Source organism: Pteropus medius, unplaced genomic scaffold (genome assembly GCF_902729225.1).
Source record: "Pteropus medius unplaced genomic scaffold, Ma_sr-lr_union100, whole genome shotgun sequence".
Lineage (NCBI taxonomy): Eukaryota > Metazoa > Chordata > Mammalia > Chiroptera > Pteropodidae > Pteropus > Pteropus medius.
The window spans coordinates 22,740,715-22,757,379 of record NW_024349797.1 but is presented as its reverse complement, the minus strand read 5'-3'; the positions used below and the strand labels follow the sequence as shown (position 1 = coordinate 22,757,379).

General features: G+C 54.3%; 1 protein-coding gene across 9 annotated transcripts in view; it reads left to right on the top strand.

Moving 5' to 3' along the window:
• The window catches only part of MOK (MOK protein kinase), a 32,877-nt gene extending 16,497 nt beyond the window's left edge, over nucleotides 1–16,380 (top strand). For 3 of the 9 annotated variants that reach the window (XM_039884258.1, XM_039884261.1, XM_039884262.1), the window contains 10 exons: nucleotides 361–450; nucleotides 1,910–1,980; nucleotides 9,476–9,554; nucleotides 9,681–9,729; nucleotides 11,345–11,523; nucleotides 12,458–12,559; nucleotides 13,390–13,563; nucleotides 14,211–14,325; nucleotides 15,635–15,832; nucleotides 15,919–16,380. In XM_039884258.1, coding sequence (XP_039740192.1) covers nucleotides 361–450; nucleotides 1,910–1,980; nucleotides 9,476–9,554; nucleotides 9,681–9,729; nucleotides 11,345–11,523; nucleotides 12,458–12,559; nucleotides 13,390–13,563; nucleotides 14,211–14,325; nucleotides 15,635–15,832; nucleotides 15,919–15,999 — 1,138 coding nt within the window. In that variant the 3' untranslated portion in view covers nucleotides 16,000–16,380. Of the gene's footprint in view, nucleotides 1–360; nucleotides 451–1,881; nucleotides 1,981–9,475; nucleotides 9,555–9,680; nucleotides 9,730–11,344; nucleotides 11,524–12,457; nucleotides 12,560–13,389; nucleotides 13,564–14,210; nucleotides 14,326–15,634; nucleotides 15,833–15,918 lie in introns of those variants that run through there. The other 6 variants (XM_039884260.1, XM_039884259.1, XM_039884265.1 and 3 more) reach the window with 6 other exon arrangements.
• Nucleotides 16,381–16,665: the final 285 nt, after the last annotated feature.

Genomic DNA, 16,665 nt, shown 5'->3' with positions numbered 1-16,665 from the left:
GAAATTTAAAGTGCTTATTTTAAAGTGGTACTTACATTGCTTGATTAGTTTCCATAAACTGATTAAAGGACATTTTAATGTCTGTGTTTGTTAATTGTAAAAGAAACTACCAAGGTATTCTTTCAGGAGCTTGGATGGTAAAAATTTGAATATTTGTCCAAAGCTATAAGAACCCGATTTTTATAAGATAATGCAGAAACACGATATGCTTAATTTCAATTGCTAATGGAAGAAATAAAACCTGATTAACTTGCTTGAAATATTTGTTTTTCAGTTGTGATAATAAATAATGATTTAATAACCCTAATTTTAAAGTTGACCTAAATTATAAATTAGTCATTTATTTTTGCCTACACACAGTGTTGAGCAAGTGAACAGTCTGCGGGAGATACAAGCACTGAGGCGCCTGAACCCCCACCCAAACATTCTTACGTTGCACGAAGTGGTTTTGTAAGTATATTCGGGGCTTTTAAAATTACCTAAATTTGATGATAATGATTAAATCTCTTTTTAAGAAAGAAAACCATGGTAGACATTTTAGACATTTGCTCTGTAGCTCAGAGAGTAATGATTTTATCTTAAGTGACATATTTATTTGGACAGGTGTGTGCCTGATTTCTAATATGGAATGCCTTCATGTAGGTGATTTTATGTCACAAAAGTGTACACAAGTCACATGGCTCCTCTTCTGTGGGGAGAGTGGCAGCTCTTGGCACCCAAGGCCTCGAGCGTGAATCGTGACCCCTGGGGAAGCACTGTTGTCACACCTCAGGGACTGTACTTTTCCTTGCCAGTTGCCATGTCTGTACAGTCTCATGGGGCCCTTACTGTAACTGAAATGGTTTTGGGGGGCTTCATTTCTGTTCCAAACGTAAAATTTTTTTCATAAGGTTTACGTACTGATCAGGAAGGCAGGGCCCTGCTGGCCGCCAGGTGCTGGCTGCTGTGCACCGCACTCGGGGACCCTGAGCCAGGCTGGCGGGGAGTCCGGCCCCACCTCTCTGCGGGCGGCATGTGCTGGCCCCGAGGAGGAGGAGGTGGCAGGTGAGCTGGCCTCGCTGCAGCGCCCAGACCAGCCGGGGACACGGTCTCCTACAACCGCTGTGCAGCAGGCTCTCATCAGAGGGAATGGTTTTACACTCAGAAGAAAGTGCCTTGTCACAGCTGTGTGGCCTCCGGGCCTGTGGCGTCCTGAGCCGTCAGTCTGGGCTGGGTCCAGAGACCGCAGCCTGCATGTCACGCTCAGCACTGCCTGCGCTAAGGTGCCTCTCTTGCACTTTACAAAGCGCTTCTGTCCAGACTCGCACGGTGGGGCACCCTGAGCCGGGGCTAGGGTGACACACGCTGCCCTGCCTGGCGCTCGGGGATCCCTTTAAAGGCTGTGAACTCCGGAGAAGCTGGCAGCTCAGCCAGAGGCCCTGTCCCCACTGTGTGAGGCCCGGGCATTGCACTGGGTGATGTCACACATCTTTCTCCCTTTTCCCTGACTGGTGTTTGGATTCCGCTCACCCCACTGTAACGTGTTCCTGTTACACGGGAGTAATTTAGGTGAATTAAAACTAAAATTGCAGTCACAGGGCACGAGGTAAATTCCTCTGTTTGTCCTGCTTAGCCGAGTCCCAGCCTCATTTCTTCTCTCTCCTGAGAGTTCATTTTATATTTTCAAGACACGTCTTCAAAAAATGGGGGAGGGAGGCTTGTAGAATATTTGCTTAAAGTAGGGTTTTACTGTTACTTTAATTTTACCTGAAATATTGATTTAAAATTAAAACTTCTGTTTCAGTCATTCTATTTCGGTCTCTGTCTGATATTGGAAGTGCTTTATTTTTACCAGAAATGTTTACAAATGAATTAAATATTTGATTATATTTTTTGATTAAGACACGAAAAAACCTGCTTTTTTCTTCAGTGACAGAAAATCTGGTTCTCTTGCGTTAATATGTGAACTTATGGACATGAATATTTATGAGCTAATACGAGGTATGTGGAATAATTTGAAAGCTAATCTAAGATCTTCTTTTAAAGCTTGTAGTTAACACATACTTTGTTTTAGTTTTCAAAATCATTAGTTTCTTTAGCCCAGTGGTTACATATAAATGTACAGTGCCAGAGGGATTTTCTGCCATCTCATCCGCTCAGGACACAGCCGAGCATGAGAAGTAGAGCCACCAGGCCATCGGACTGGCCAGTGATGTGGATGAGGACGGTGCAGAGGACAGCAGGGTCTGCTCGAGCCTTTTCCCCCGCGGGTCCGTGCGGACAGAGAGAGGCGGTGCAGCCAGGCCTGCCCCTCACCAAGGCCGCTGTTCTCCCGCACTCTGCTGCCCATTGGTCTTCTGTGCCTTGAAGTAAGGCGGGGCTTTCCCCCCAAGTAATTCCTCGAGTGAGAGGGAACCGCCTTCCATTGGGACCCTGACAAAGTGCCCTGTATCAGAGGCTGCTCATTCAGTCACTTTCTTTTGAACAATGGGCACTGTTCGGGAAAGCCTGGTGGCCCGGGCCAACCTCAGTCAGGGCTGAGGAGGCTTCCTGAGGTCATTCACTAGAGGGGAACAGAGAAAAGGAGGCAGAGAGCTGGCCCACATTCAGCACCTGTCCCCAGGGTGTGACCTCACAGTTGTGTTAGTTGTCAGCACAAATGAGCCTTGTAAATATCACCGAGGAAGCAGTGCAGGAAGTGTTGTTTTGCAGGTCACATTGTGCCTGTCGGACAAATGAAAAAAAAAAATCAACCTCCTTAACATCATGTGGGTGATTGCTCATAGCTTGGAACAGAATTTTAGTGACAGCATCATAGATGATTTAAAAACTGCTACATCATCTCAGACGATTCAGGCCAACCTGAAGATGATGTGCTGTGGACTTCCAAAGCTATTCTTGTGATGAAGAAGGCACTGATGCCGAAGGTGCACGTGATGAGTGCTGATTAAGCTGTTTTTATGAAGTGGAAACGTGGGGAAAAGCGTGGTATCAAATATGCTTTGCATGTGATTTAAAAAATGTATTTTAGTAAATTACTAATAAAAGACATAGACTAAGTAGGCACATTTTTCTACATCCACGAAAGTTGGTGTAAAACTTTTGATCCAAAAGCTTTTGGATCTTTTTGGGAAAATAGGAGATTGCCTTACATCTGGGAATGTAGGGCATTTCTTAGAAGTTACAGACCTTGTGTGTTTTATTCATAGGTAGGCCCCTCGCTCAGTTTAGTATTGTTTTAAGTGCATTTCTAACAAACTTATCTGGTTTCTTGGTCTAGAGACACCTGTTAAAAATAGAGCTCTTAGAAGGAGCTTCTAGAACTTGGTGCAGTAGCAGTAGCAGAAAGAGACAGGTGGCAGTCCCATGGTGGGGAAGACTGAAAATATAAACACGAACATGTACAAGAGACTGACAACAACAACACACACGAGAGCGGTCCGGCCACCGGCCGGGAGTCTTCTGACTCCCCAGGACAGGCGCGCGAGCCCGGCCACACCACCTTCGTACACCTGGATGGGCAAGACAGGAAAGTGGGTCAAGTGTTTTTAAAAGAGCCCCATTTAAAATGATTACCGTAGAGAAGCGCTTATGTTCAAGGAGTAAACTTGACCTGGGAGTCCCAGTTAGCCACCAGCCCTGGTGAGTGAGGTGCTGCCGTGTGATGCATTTCCTGGTGTACTGTCTGACGTAGCCTCTTCCCTTTGACCCTCTGTGTGTGTACATGTGACACAGGCCAGGGCAGCAAATACGACCAAGGAACAACACTCAGCTTTACCAGTTCGTTCACAAAGATCTTTTCACCAATAAGCCAAGATTTTACTTTTTAATGAAACTACATAATCACTTTCTTTGTTAGTAACAGTTCTCTCGGCGTGAGACTTACGTTAGAATTCCAAGCGTTGCTTCCTAGAGCGGGTGTTTCAAAACTCGAGGGGAGGGGGGCAGTTTCGGCAAGTTTCTATGTGCTCAGACCTTTGAGAAAGCTTTGTTTAGAAATATCTCATTTTCAGTAGCAGGGAATTGTAAGTGGAGAAATCGCACCCATTTCTTTCAGTATGTCTACAGAGAGGGACCGTGGACAGCAGACCGTGATGGTATAGATGAGCAGACACCCGCTCGTTTCATGAGTGCTGGGTGTCGTCCAGGCCCAGGCGCTGTGCTCGGTGCAGTGGATCTCCAGTGCTGCCAGCGGGAGGGGGCGGCTGGCTCCAGGGCGTGAGAGCGTGGGGGACGCCGACATCCGCTGTCACACCCTGAGTACTGCGGCATGCATCCTGAGTTTAGAGTTGTTATGGGGGACGAGGGGTCTGCCTTAGACCTGATGGAATACAGCGACAGTGGTACTTGCCAACCGTCCGTGACGCCAACTGCAGGCCAGGCCCTGTCCTTAGCGCTTTATAGGAATTAACTCATTTTACCCTCACAACAGCCCTGCCAGGCAGATGTTGTCATTATCCCCATTTTAAAGATGAAGGAGTAGAGGCACCGAGAGGTTAGTAGCTTGCCCGAGGCTCCGTACATAGTGATGGAGCTGGGGCTCGAACGTAGCCCGGTCCCCGAGTGCATGTTCTCAACTGCCTTGCACGCTGCGTCTTGACAGCCCTGTTTGGTTGGCACTATTGTTATCACCCCCAGTTTACAGATGAGGAAACAGACTTGAAGGATTAAGTAATAACCCGAAGTTAAGCTGTTAATACATGGCAGAGCCAGAGCTTGAACCCGCGTGTGGCCCTGGAACCTCGACCGTCGTGCACGGTGGCCGGCCTGGGTCCCTCTCTCTTCCCGGCCGAGCTCAGTGCCGTGGACGAGTAGACACTGACTGATGATTTGCTTTTGCTGATGATACTGACTTATTGAAAACCAGATCAATCGCTTAAGCTTTTTCTACTAGAATAAGAAAGAATTTCACTCAAACCATCACTCTCTTGGACTGTCAGAATATCAGAACGTTAACCGCCGAAGCGCCAGTCAGTGACGTGCGCGGCCCCGCAGCGTGCAGCGAGTCGTCTCCGATGTGCGCAGCAGTTTCAGCGTCTGGGGAAGGCGGAGAAGACGCGAGGAAGATGCGTGTTTTCGAATGCAAAGAGCGTAGAGTCTGCTGTAGAGACAAACCATGAAAGTGAAGTCGTGAGATAATGAGTTGCTCAGGTTAATTCTCTCTTTGTCCAGTAGGTGTCAGATGGGGCAGAGGGGACTATGGGCTTTAGGTACAAGCTCTCATGGAAAGTAGTAAAATGAGAGAAACACGGGAGAGGCTGTCTCCTTCACCATGACCTGCCACAGCTGCTCCCAGTGCGGGGACACAGTGGGGAACAAGCAGACACAGCTCCCACCCACGTGACCGCACACCCTGATGAGGAGAGAGACGGCGAAAACAAATGACGAGTCCCAGACAGGGCTGTTGTGGCTGAGTCTACAGGCTGCGGTGTTAGAGCAGGGTGGAGACAGAGTATTCCCGACAGAGGGACAGTGAGTGCAAAAGCCCTGTGGCCACCGTGAGGTGAGAGGCCCCAGCGGGGCAGCAGGAGGGGAGTGTGCTGGTAGGGCCGGGCGCGGTCTTCCGAGTTCGACCGGAAGCTGTTAGTGGGGTTGGAAGCCAGGATGGTGTCTTTTGATTGATGTTTAGACCAGTGCGTCTGAAGGTATCTAGGGTGGAAGACCAGGTTTGTTTACTCTGTCGTGGACCAAAGCATTTACAAGACACAGTAAATATCACCAGCAAACTGGCCACGTGCTTGGACGTCACAGCAACATTGAATTGTTGCAGAAGTTTCCAAACAGTCACTCGTAATTTCTGCCATCTCCTCTCAGACCAGCAACTGTCCCTGGGCCAGCGTCAGCTGAGGACCGTGCTGGCTGCCGCCCCTTCAGCTGCGGACCACAGCATCTAACCCGCGCGCGGTCCACTCAGAGGGGTTTGTCATGTGCTGCAGGGAGCGGACTGAATCGTCAGGAGGGCTGAAGAAACAGGCTCTAGGCCTAGCCCCTAGGAAGTGGCTTCCAGAAGCAATCCCATGCAGTGGGCGGCCGAGGCCGCCGCAGCCACCAGCTCTAGAGCCACACAGCACCACTGCCAGGGTCGGAAGCCGCCTCCGCCGTCATCCACGCCTCCAAGTGGGGGTGCCCCCTCCTCCCCGCAGCCCCCAGGACTCGGGTCTGGTCACCTTTCCCAAGCGGTCCCACGTGCGGGATCCAGGCCACGTCTGGACCCTACGCTGCAGGGCAACTGGAGAACGCCGTTTGACTTTTAGCCGGGCGTGCCACGGGGCCTGGGATGGGCCTGTGGGGTGCGCATGGGCCGGGAATGGCCGTGTGGGGAGCTGCCCATCACGTTGCGTCAGTGACGGGGGTGTTTATCTGGTGCACTGCACTCAGGGCTCTGGGAGCGTCACAGAGGCTGTCCTGGAATGTGGGCGAGGGACGTGTGACCGCCACCGCGTCGCAGAGGTGTCTGCCCTTTCACGACGTCGTGGCTGGTCCTGCCCTCCTGTTCAGCCTTCTGAGCGACCTGGCTCTGTGGCCGGTGGCTGGCTGCCGGCCGCGTCCCTGCTCCCGCCGTCTGCGCACCCCGCCTTGCTCATCTCAGGCGCTCTGCCTGGCACAGGTCTGCTGCTTCGTCGTTTGTCCTGTCTCCACGGGAGCGTCCGCTCTGGCAGTGGGGCCCCGTCAGCCCCATCGCTGGCGCCCTCTGAGTGCCCAGCACTGTCCTGGTGTGGTGCAGGTGTCAGGTGTCCACCCGCATGATGTGTTTGGATGTGGAGTGCTGCAGTTAGACTGTTTTCCCCGCAGGGAGCCAGGCCAGTCAGCTCACTCTTGGCAGAGGAAGGTGCTCGCTGGGAAACCCCAGGCCTCCTGCAGTGAGCCCAGCCGAAAGTTCTGATCGGGAGGCCATCGCTGACTGCCTCAGAGCCACGGGGCACCCCCTTCCTCGCCCGCACCCCTCCTTCTCTCCCGGCAGGCTTGGCCGCCCAGACCCTGGGGCCTCAGCAGAGGGCCCGGCCCAGAAACCCCAGCCCCAGGCCACCTTCTGGAGTGTGGGCAGTTCCGGGTGGGGTCACCTGAGGGTGGTGACTTTTAGAGACTGGGTGGGACAGACATCTTGAGATAAATCCATGGCACTGGGAGTGAACCAAGTAGGAACGAGCAAGCGAGCTCGATACCGGTGCCCGCGGCACTGCAGTCCAGCCCCACTCACCGCCGGCCCGGGTGCCAGGGCACCGTGCAACGTGGCAGCTGTTCTGTGTGACAGCGCACTGGCGGACTCGGCCAGTCACGTTTTATAGCTCATCGAATCGGACCCACCGATTGAGCGATGCACCATTTTTTATGTACCAACAACAAATAAAACACTGCCGGCTCCGCTCAGACACAGCTCTCTTTACATCAGTCTTAGCTTCGTCCTTATTAACGGAGCTCCCTTAGACTTCTGGGACAGCCCGCCCCCATCGCGTCGGGACACGTGTGAAAAGGAAAGTCCAAGCGGAATGAATCAGCTACGGCAGTCCTCATACTTCCTTGAGACACGTTGACGCACGGTGACGATGTCTGCTTTCCTTCCGCGGTCAGCCTCTGCGCCATCAGAGTGTGCGTGATGCGGCGTCTTTGTCTCTGGAGTTTTCTCTCAAGCCGACGGCACCATCCTGGGCGTTCAGCGCGGGTGCGTCTGGGAAGCACCGTCTAGTTTGGCTCTGTCGACGCAGCTCAGTCTCCACTTCGTGGAGCGACATGAGGTCGGAGCGCGTGGTGCCGCGTGTGTCAGTCACAGTGGGTCCTGGTTGGGCTCTTTGCATCCCCGTCTCATCTATAAATGGGGCACTGGAGTGTCTGACTCTGAGGGCTGTTGTGAGGGTTACATAAAAATGTGTGTGTCGTATACGTGATGCCCCCAGAGCAGCGCCCGGCTGGCAGCCTTCAGTCTACGCGGCTGCTGTCGCTCCGCAGCAGAGGCAAGGCCACCGGCCTTCACCGAAGTCCGAGCGCTCTCCTAGGCTGCGCCAGCGACGGAGAGCAGACCTAGGGGGACCCCGTCCTTGAGTGTCGCCGTGCTGGATGAGAGAGGGGTGCTGCTGACAGCTCGGGCCCCACGCTGCGTCTGACTCCGCCTCTGCCGGTCACGGCCTCTAACCTCTCAGAACAGTGGACCGTAAGGCGAGGCTCTCCTTTGGAAAATATGGGTGGCGTGTGTGTGCAGCATGGTGCCATGGGGCACGGCCTCTGGGCAGAAGTGTGTCCAACGGGCTGCTTGGCGGTGCTGTGGTGGGCCCCAGTGTGCATCTCCAGGCCTGAGCAGCAAAGCTGGGCACAGGCCTGGGAACGGGGGCTCTTGTGGGAAGGGGTGTGCTAGATACTGTCACAGTGCAGCCTGCACTGCCAGCGTAGTCACTCAGCGAGTACTGACAGCGACACCTCGGTTTATCATCGTGTTCACTCAGAGTTTTCACCGGACGAGCGCTGTGCGTGACATTCCTCAGAATCTTCTTAATGAGACCATTTGGTAAAGATTAACATGAAACAGTTAACTTGGTCAGGATGGCTAAAACAGACAAGGGCGCCTGGCTTCGCTTCAGGCAGGGGTGCTCACGGAGCGGGGGGCGGGGAGCACCGGGTCCTAACTCCTCAGGGCCACCAGTAGGTCAGGGGTACCCAGGAGGAAAGGAAGGGCAGGCCCCCGAAGAGGGCTCCTGTCCTGGGGACTGAAGGCAGCCGAGAAACGCAGGACCAACGATGTCAAATGGGAAGTGGTTTTTTTGAATTGTCACGTGAGAATGATCATCCTGTAGATTTAAAACTTAATAGCTTAAAACACACACCTTCAAAATTAAAATCAAGTGAAACGTGACATCTTCTGGAACCAGGATAACCGATGCTGGCATGTAGTAAGCATTTTAGATCGTCATACGAAGCTGCAGGGAGGAAGGTGTGGGTCACAGGGTGGGGACCGTACTGGTGCGCTCAGGTGCTCGGCGGGTGCCAAGTGATCTCTGCCTCTGTCAGGGAAGAGTGGGCTGTGGAGTCAAAGCCGTCCCTGGCCTTCTGGGATTAAAACAAGGTGCTTCTGCTGAACTGTGACCTTCCCCTTTGGAAAGGAGACCGCCACCTAGACAGAAGCCTCGGAAAACACTGGGTTTGCAAGCGAGCCCTGACGACTCAGTCAGCGGTTCGAAGGAGGGCGTCCTGGGGGAGGCCCACCCTGAGGCCCGAGTTAGGTGTGTCAGACCGGCCGCGCTCGCGACTCTCACGGGTGCTGTGTGCGCTGCCACCAGAACGCGTGTGCTGGGAGGTCGCAGAGGAAACGGAGCCAGGACGTAGAACTCGCAATGGGCCCTTTTGTAGGTACACTTCATGTTTCCTGTAAAAACGACTTCAGATTATTTTTCACAGAGGAAGTTAGATTTTCACACATCATTAAATAAGAATGGATTCTATTTTTGATTTCAAAAGAGGGGATGAGTACCATTGATGACCATATTTGCCTATTTCCTTCATCACACAGGGAGGAGACACCCATTATCAGAAAAAAAAATTATGTGCTACATGTACCAGTTATGCAGATCTCTTGATCACATGCACAGGTACGTTCAGAGACGTGGCCGCTCTCGGTCGACGCAGTGTGTGAACATTCGGTAAACTTGCAACATGAAAGAATTTGAGTGACTGAGGTACAATTAATTCTGTCTTTCCTTTTATGTCGAATGCAGAAATGGAATATTTCATAGAGACGTAAAACCGGAAAATATATTAATAAAGGTAAGGACTTTTATATGAAAAACTGATCTCAGAATAAAGGTAGAAAGAACATCAAAACTTTCCACTGGGTACTCTTGCAATCCCGGCTAGCTGGGCAACAGGATTGCTGTAGTTTTTCTCCTCCTCCCAGTTTGGAAAAAAGTTTTTATTTAATGTCATTAACGTAACCACACATCTAGAAGAAAATAGTCTCAGGCACCCTTCTCATACTGTCTACAAAAACAAGCTCCGTATCGTTCTAAACACTCTAAGCGTTAACATGCAAGAATCAGAATTTGAGCTGGGGTCTGTCTCACTCCAAAGCCACGTAAGCTACACGAAGTGCACGGCTCGGTAAGTTTCGGCATATTTGTTCACCCACGAACCCATCATCACAGGCATGTGCGTGAACACGTTCCTCACCCCCAAAAGTGTCTTCCTACTCCTTGTCCCAAAGCCAAGGGTGACTGACTTTCAGTCATTATAGAATTAGTTTGCGTTTTCTAGGATATTCTCTAAATGGAATTAGGCACTTTTTGGTCTTTTTTGGTCTGGCTTCTGTGACTCAGCGTCATCACGTGGGGATTTGTCCGCGTCCTGTGGGTGCGCCCCGTCTGTTGAAGTGACCCCGCGGTTCCCGGGAGTTCTGTTCTGTTTCTGCCATTCTCGTGTTCTCTTTGCATCTCATTTGGAGAGTTTCTCTTGGCCTCTTCCAGCTCCCCACCTCTTTCCTGGGCTGTATTTAGTGCATTGATGAGCCTAGGAAAGTCATTTTTCTTTCCTGTTAGTGTTTTCTTTTATTTCTAATGTTTTCTTTTGATTCTTTCTTAGAGTTATCGCTCTGCTGATATTTCCCTGAACTTGCATGTTTACTTTTAGAGCCCTTAACAAATTAATCACAGCTATTTTAAATTCCCCGCCTGATCATTCGAAAATTCTAACGAATGTGCCATATCTGAATCTGGTTCTGATGCTTGCTTTGTCTCTTCACCTGTGTTCTCCTGGCCTTTTAATATGCATTATAATTTTTGTTGCGAGCCCATGTGATGTATCGGGTGATGGGAACAGAGGCAAAGGCCAGTGGAGGGAGGTTTTTTGATAATCTGGCTGAGAGATATGCTGCGTTTAACGTTCACTGTAGCTGCAGCTTCCAGAGGCTTCTAAGTTGTTGACAGCTTGTATTTGATTACCTGAATGTGAGAGGTTAAGAAAATGGAAGAAACGTCTCAAGCCCTGCCTCCCTGGCCTGTCTGACACGCTCCACAGAGCCCACGGGCGCGAGCCGGCCCCGAGCGGTGACGGGAAGTGTAGGCATAATGGGCGCGGGACTGCGGTGGAAATCCACTCGTACACTCACGCTGCTGCTTAAAATTTTCCAGTGTCGGCCGGCATTTGGAAGTATGTGTAAAACGTAAGTGGAATTCTTGTAAGCACATTCCACTGAACAGAAACACAGCTTCCTCCCCTGTTAGAGGCACAGTTAGGTGCTTAGAAAGCCAGTCATCTGTATTTTACAAGCTGGTTTAGATGCTAGTAATTTTCCTTTTAGGGCATAAGTATTTGACGTGCTCGTATTAAAACAGCAGCTCGATGAGATGTCATTTGTCCCTGCTTCCCCCCGCCCCAACCTTTGCAGCAGGATGTCCTGAAATTAGGGGACTTTGGGTCCTGCCGGAGTGTGTACTCCACGCAGCCGTACACGGAATACATCTCCACCCGCTGGTACCGGGCCCCGGAGTGCCTGCTCACCGACGGCTTCTACAGCTACAAGATGGACCTTTGGAGCGCGGGCTGTGTGTTCTTCGAGATCGCCAGGTAGAGCTGAGGCCGGCCTGGCGTCTGCGGACCCCCACCTCGGTGCAGGTGTCCTGAGGCGGGTGACGGGGAGGCTTCATGCCAGCCCTTCCTTTACAGTACAGATTTTACAGTCATTCTGCTGCTGTGACTGTCTCTAACTTAACAGAAAATGCGCCTTTTGACAAACACTTTTCCTTGCTTGCTGGTCACGGAGAACAGATGGCCACCAGTTACTTCTTCCCTCGTGGCCCCCCGGGCCCTGGGTGGTGGGATTGGGGGGGCGTCGCTTGGCTTCATCAATGAAATGGCTGATTACCGAGTTCAGGAACCCAATACAAACATGCTAGCTGCCACCTGTGGGACCCGCTGTGGGGGGCTGTGAGTGATTCCTAAGAGGCACAGCTGTATCAGGAGACTTTGACCACAGGTGTGAGGATGAGCCCCCGTCCAGCACAGCTGAACTCTAGAAAGCCCCAGTCCTCACCGTCCTCCCGGCACCCCACCCCAGCCTTTGGGCTTCACCTCTGGAGGGAGCAGTGGGCTGGGGAGGAGGGAGGAGGTGAGCAGGGTGTCCGGTTGAAGATGCCCAAGCAGGGGTGGGGCGGCACCCTCCAGCTCACAGTGGCTCGCTAAGGACAGGTGAGTTTGACGCTAGGGTGACGTGTGCAGAGCCCAGGCCGTTTGCTCCCACCTGCTCAGCCAGCTGCTTCATAAGTCCAGACACCTGTGCACTTCTGGACACACCTTCCTTTGAGATCACGCATCTTGATATATGACTCATTTTTGGAAAGCTGAGTGGCAATTTCACTGAAGCTAAAAGTGCCAAGTGACAGTCCTTCCTCCTGTGCTAACCCCCTTGAATTAGCTGGGAAGGGCGTTAGAGGACTTGGGCGTTAACCAGCCACCGTGAGCGGGCCTGTCCTAACAACAGCCCCTTGTCACGCCGGTCCAGTCTGCAGCCCCTCTTCCCCGGAGCCAACGAGCTGGACCAGATCGCGAAAATCCACGAGGTCATCGGCACACCTGCTGAGAAGACCCTCATCAAGTTCAAGCAGTAAGTGCACTCTCCCCTGCGTGGCTGGTGGCGGGAGGGAGCCGAGGCAGGGCCAGGCTGCGCCTCCGTGGCCTTTGCAGCCCCTCAGTCCCCTTGGGGCCCCGCTGCCACGGAAGGGGCTGTGTGTTCAGGGCGGCACTCCAGCGCCCCGAGAGGGCTGCCATCCTCCAACATCACAGACGAGTGCCTGCCGTCTTGCTGAGGGCCTGGCAGCCAGATTTGTCACCTGAGTATTTACATGGGACCTAAGAGGCCCCAGCACAGGCTCGGCTCAGCGAGGACTTGGTGCAGCTGCCACCCGGCACCGCTGGTGACACTGACCCCTGAGCAGGACTTTGCTTTGGTCACAGATGAAGCTGAGGTGGAGGGTGGGGGGCCGGGGGGCGCGTAAGCAGATGACAGCTGTTTTGGATTCTTCTTCTTTCTTAAACCTTGTATCATTCTCAGGTGGGAAGGCGATATTAGTCTTTGAGGAAAAGCCTTTTCCTTACACTTAAACCATAGCGGGTTTCACCCCCCACTTTCTGAAAAAAGAGACCTTTTCAGGGCAGCCTTAGGTTCGTAGCAAAACTGAGCGGGAAGTCCGCAGATCCCCCCCGCGCAGCGCCCGGCCCCACACGCCCCGGGCTCGCTGCCGGGCCCCTGCTCCGTCGCTGGGCGCGTCTCGGCCCCCTGAGCCACTCTGGGCAGCGCGTCCTGGGGCGTGGATGGGCGGCCGGGCCCCCTAGGTGGTAAAGTGCCCCTTGGCGCAGCCCGTGGAGTCGGCGGTGGACCGGCCAGGAGCCCTAATGACGGCGTGACCGTTTATTATCGTTGGGCTTTTAATACAGGTCGAGAGCTATGAGTTTTGATTTTCCTTTTAAAAAGGGGTCAGGAATACCTCTACTGACAGCCAATCTGTCCCCACAATGCCTCTCCCTCCTGCACGCCATGGTGGCCTATGACCCGGACGAGAGGGTCAGCGCGCAGCAGGCCCTGCAGCACCCCTGCTTCCGGGAGCTCAGGTAGCTCAGCGGGGTGTGGGCGGGGGGCCGGCACCTGAGATGGGGTGTGGGCAGGGGCTGGCGCCTGAGATGGGGTGTGGGTGTGGAGCTGGTGCCTGAGCTGGGGTGCAGGTGGGGTTCTGGGGACAGCTCCCTCTGCCCCACGCTGTGGTGCCCCCCAGGACACCTCCCCGGAGGCTGAGCGGGTGTGTGCAGGGCGTGGGGAGCGCTCTGTGGCCGCCTGGCAGCTGATGCCCAGGCTCCGCTTGTTAAGATGGGGGGAGCCCGCACCCTGCAGTGGGACCGCAGAGAACTCGCTGGCAGGCCTGTGAGCACGGAAGTGCGCCTGGCATTGGACGTGCAGGCCCGAGGTGTCTCATTCCACACTGTCACCCACTCCCGCGTGTGCGGCCATGAGGTGACATCTGACCCAAATCTCTAGTCACTGGTCCAGGGTGCAGGCCTGTGGCTGGTGGTTCACAAAGCCCTCTCTGCCCCCAGCCCAGAGACTGTCAGGCTGACACAGAAAAGGGACAAAGGGCCCCTCATAATAGTTCACATAGGAAAGAAGAGGTGGCGACAGCACACGCAGGGACGACTTTGCAGGCGGAACGAGCAGCCGTGCTGGGGGTTCTCAGCCAGCGCCCTTCCTCTCTCCCTTCCCGCAGGGCACCTGGGAAGCAGGCTCCGGGCAGCCACAGAAAAGCTTTCTTCCCAGAGAACCCGGTGGCACCGGAACTCCTCAGTGACAAGTGGCAGATTGCAAAGGAGGGCAGAAAGCAGGTACACCCGAACCAGTGAGCAGGACATAGGTGGGCTGCTGTAGCCGGGCCCGGATGCCCTCAGATGGCCCGTTTCTGATTAGGACACCACCTATGAGGGCCCTGTCAGTGAGGCCTGCCACCCTGTCACCCTGTTACCAGGACGTGGGGAGCCTGGCTTCGCCCCATTAGCTAAGGGTCATCGACAGCATCCTGTGAGCAGGCCAGATGAGGGGAGGTGGGGCTTCTCCAGCACAGGTGCCAAGTTCTGTGCCAGAGCGCCTCACGGATGTCAGCTTCTTGTGCCCTCAGGCCTACTCTGGGGCGCACAGAGAAGCTAGTGACGAGCGTGGCAGGGATGCCGTCTCCTCGGCCACAGCCCACCAGCCCAGCAGGCCTCAGACGGGCGCTCCACCCCGCCACAGCGCCCGCCCCCCACTTCGCTTTAGCCGTTGTGGGTGTCCTCACTTTCCTGTTCTTGTAGCATGTGCTCTGTCCCACTGGCTTTCTGGTCCCGGCGGCACCAAGCCCCGGGGTGACCATGCCCGCCCAGCATTCATTTTATCCATCCTGGCCTTTGCTGAGTGTCACTACGTGCTAGCAGCCGGGGACGCAGCTGTCTGCTGTCTAGCTGCTTTCCAGCAGTGGACACCCCTCCCCTGGCTGCTGTCCCTGCTCAGTCCCCGCTCCCAGCTGGTCAGATGCTTGTCTGACCGCGTCACTCCGGCTGTGCCCCTGAGGCCCCACCTGCAGTCAGAGCCTAGGCCCGTGCTTGTCTGTAAGGGCCGCAGAGGTGCTTTGTCGGCTTCGTGGGCCACGTGGTCTCCATCCCAACTGCCTGCTCTTTGCCGCGGTGCCGTAAACGGAAGTGGAGCTGTGCTCCATACAACCAGGGACACAGAATTTTGAATTTAATATAATTTTCACATGCCATGCAAAAAATTTCAACTACTGAAGAAGGTAAAAATCATTTTTAGCTCACCAGCCGCTCAGGAGCAGGTGGCAGGCAGATTCGGCTGACTTTATGGAGTCTGAGCAGGAGTTGTCCCCATGGCCTGGGCCCTTGGGGGCTGCCCTCACTGTCACTGCACAGCCTCCCCCGGGCCGGTCCAGTCGGGCCCAGTGGCCACCGAGGGCAGGACTCCACATGAGGGCTTGGCCTCCCGCTGTGGGTCCCTCGTGGTGGCAGGACGCTGTGTGTGCTGTCTAGTCACACCTCACCGTCAAGACACTGCACTAGGCAAAAGTGGCACCAGCGAGCCTCCTTTGTTCTCTCTGAGTTCTGTGGGGGAGGCACCTGGTAGCTCAGCTGAACTGTGTTTTGTTTCAAGCGACAGCCCCTAAAGCAAGACGGGGACCGTCCGAAGCGACAAGGGCTGGCCTGCCTGACGGAACTGCCCAAGCTGAAGCTCTCAGGCGCGACCCAGCTGTCGTACTCCAGCCCGGCACTCCAGTCGGTGTTCGGACCGGGCGGGAAAGGCCAGGTCCCCGTGCTGAGACCCCTGAAGCGTGTGGGCGTGAGCCAGAAGGTAGCCGGCCTTCCCGCTAGCTGCCCTTAGCGCTGCTGTCACAGCCGCCGAGGCCGCTACTGAGTGTCTGCCATTCTCTCTGCCAGCCGGAGCCGCAGAAGGAGCCGCAGCCCAGCCTGAAGCAGTGCCGCCTGCCCGCGATAGGAAGGAAGCGGGGCGGGTGCTGAGCAGCACGTGCCCGTCACCTCGTGCTGTCACGCAGGGCGCCGGCCAGCCCGTCGCCTCAGACACGGATGGCGGGGCTCCAGGGCCAGGCCGGGTGCTGTCCCCGCCAGGCCGGGGGTCCCCTACGTCCGGAAGGCAGCCAGGCTGTCTGTTCCCCTCCACCCACATCGTTCCAGGGTTTATTTCACTTTCGTAACATAAAAATTGGGGGCAGGAAATATTTTGTAATTTTTTATATGAACCCAAACAGAAATTAGAGTTTCTATTATGTGTCATTAGGCTCGGTTTCATGGCAGGCACTGCGTGTTGTCCCCTCACTGTGTGACCACAGATTATGCTGACATTCGTTGAAGAACAAGCCATCATTACAGTGTTTCCTTGTACATCGTGAGTTAACTGTGTTCTTTATTTTCACTTATGTGAACACATCGGGGGAGCTAATCCTGGTGGGAAGATGGGTGTCGCCTCATTCCGTTTCACCTGAGAAGCCACTGAGGAATGAACACAGGCCGTGCTGGTGCCCTGGGTGCTCCCGGGGGAGCCGCAGCCGGCCGGGCCACTCCGAGCTGGAGGGCGGGTCAGAGCCACATGGGTTCATCCTGCGGGGAGACGGCACTGCTGCTGGTGGGCCGCGGGGGGCCGAGCTCTGCTTCTGGGGTGCCAACGAT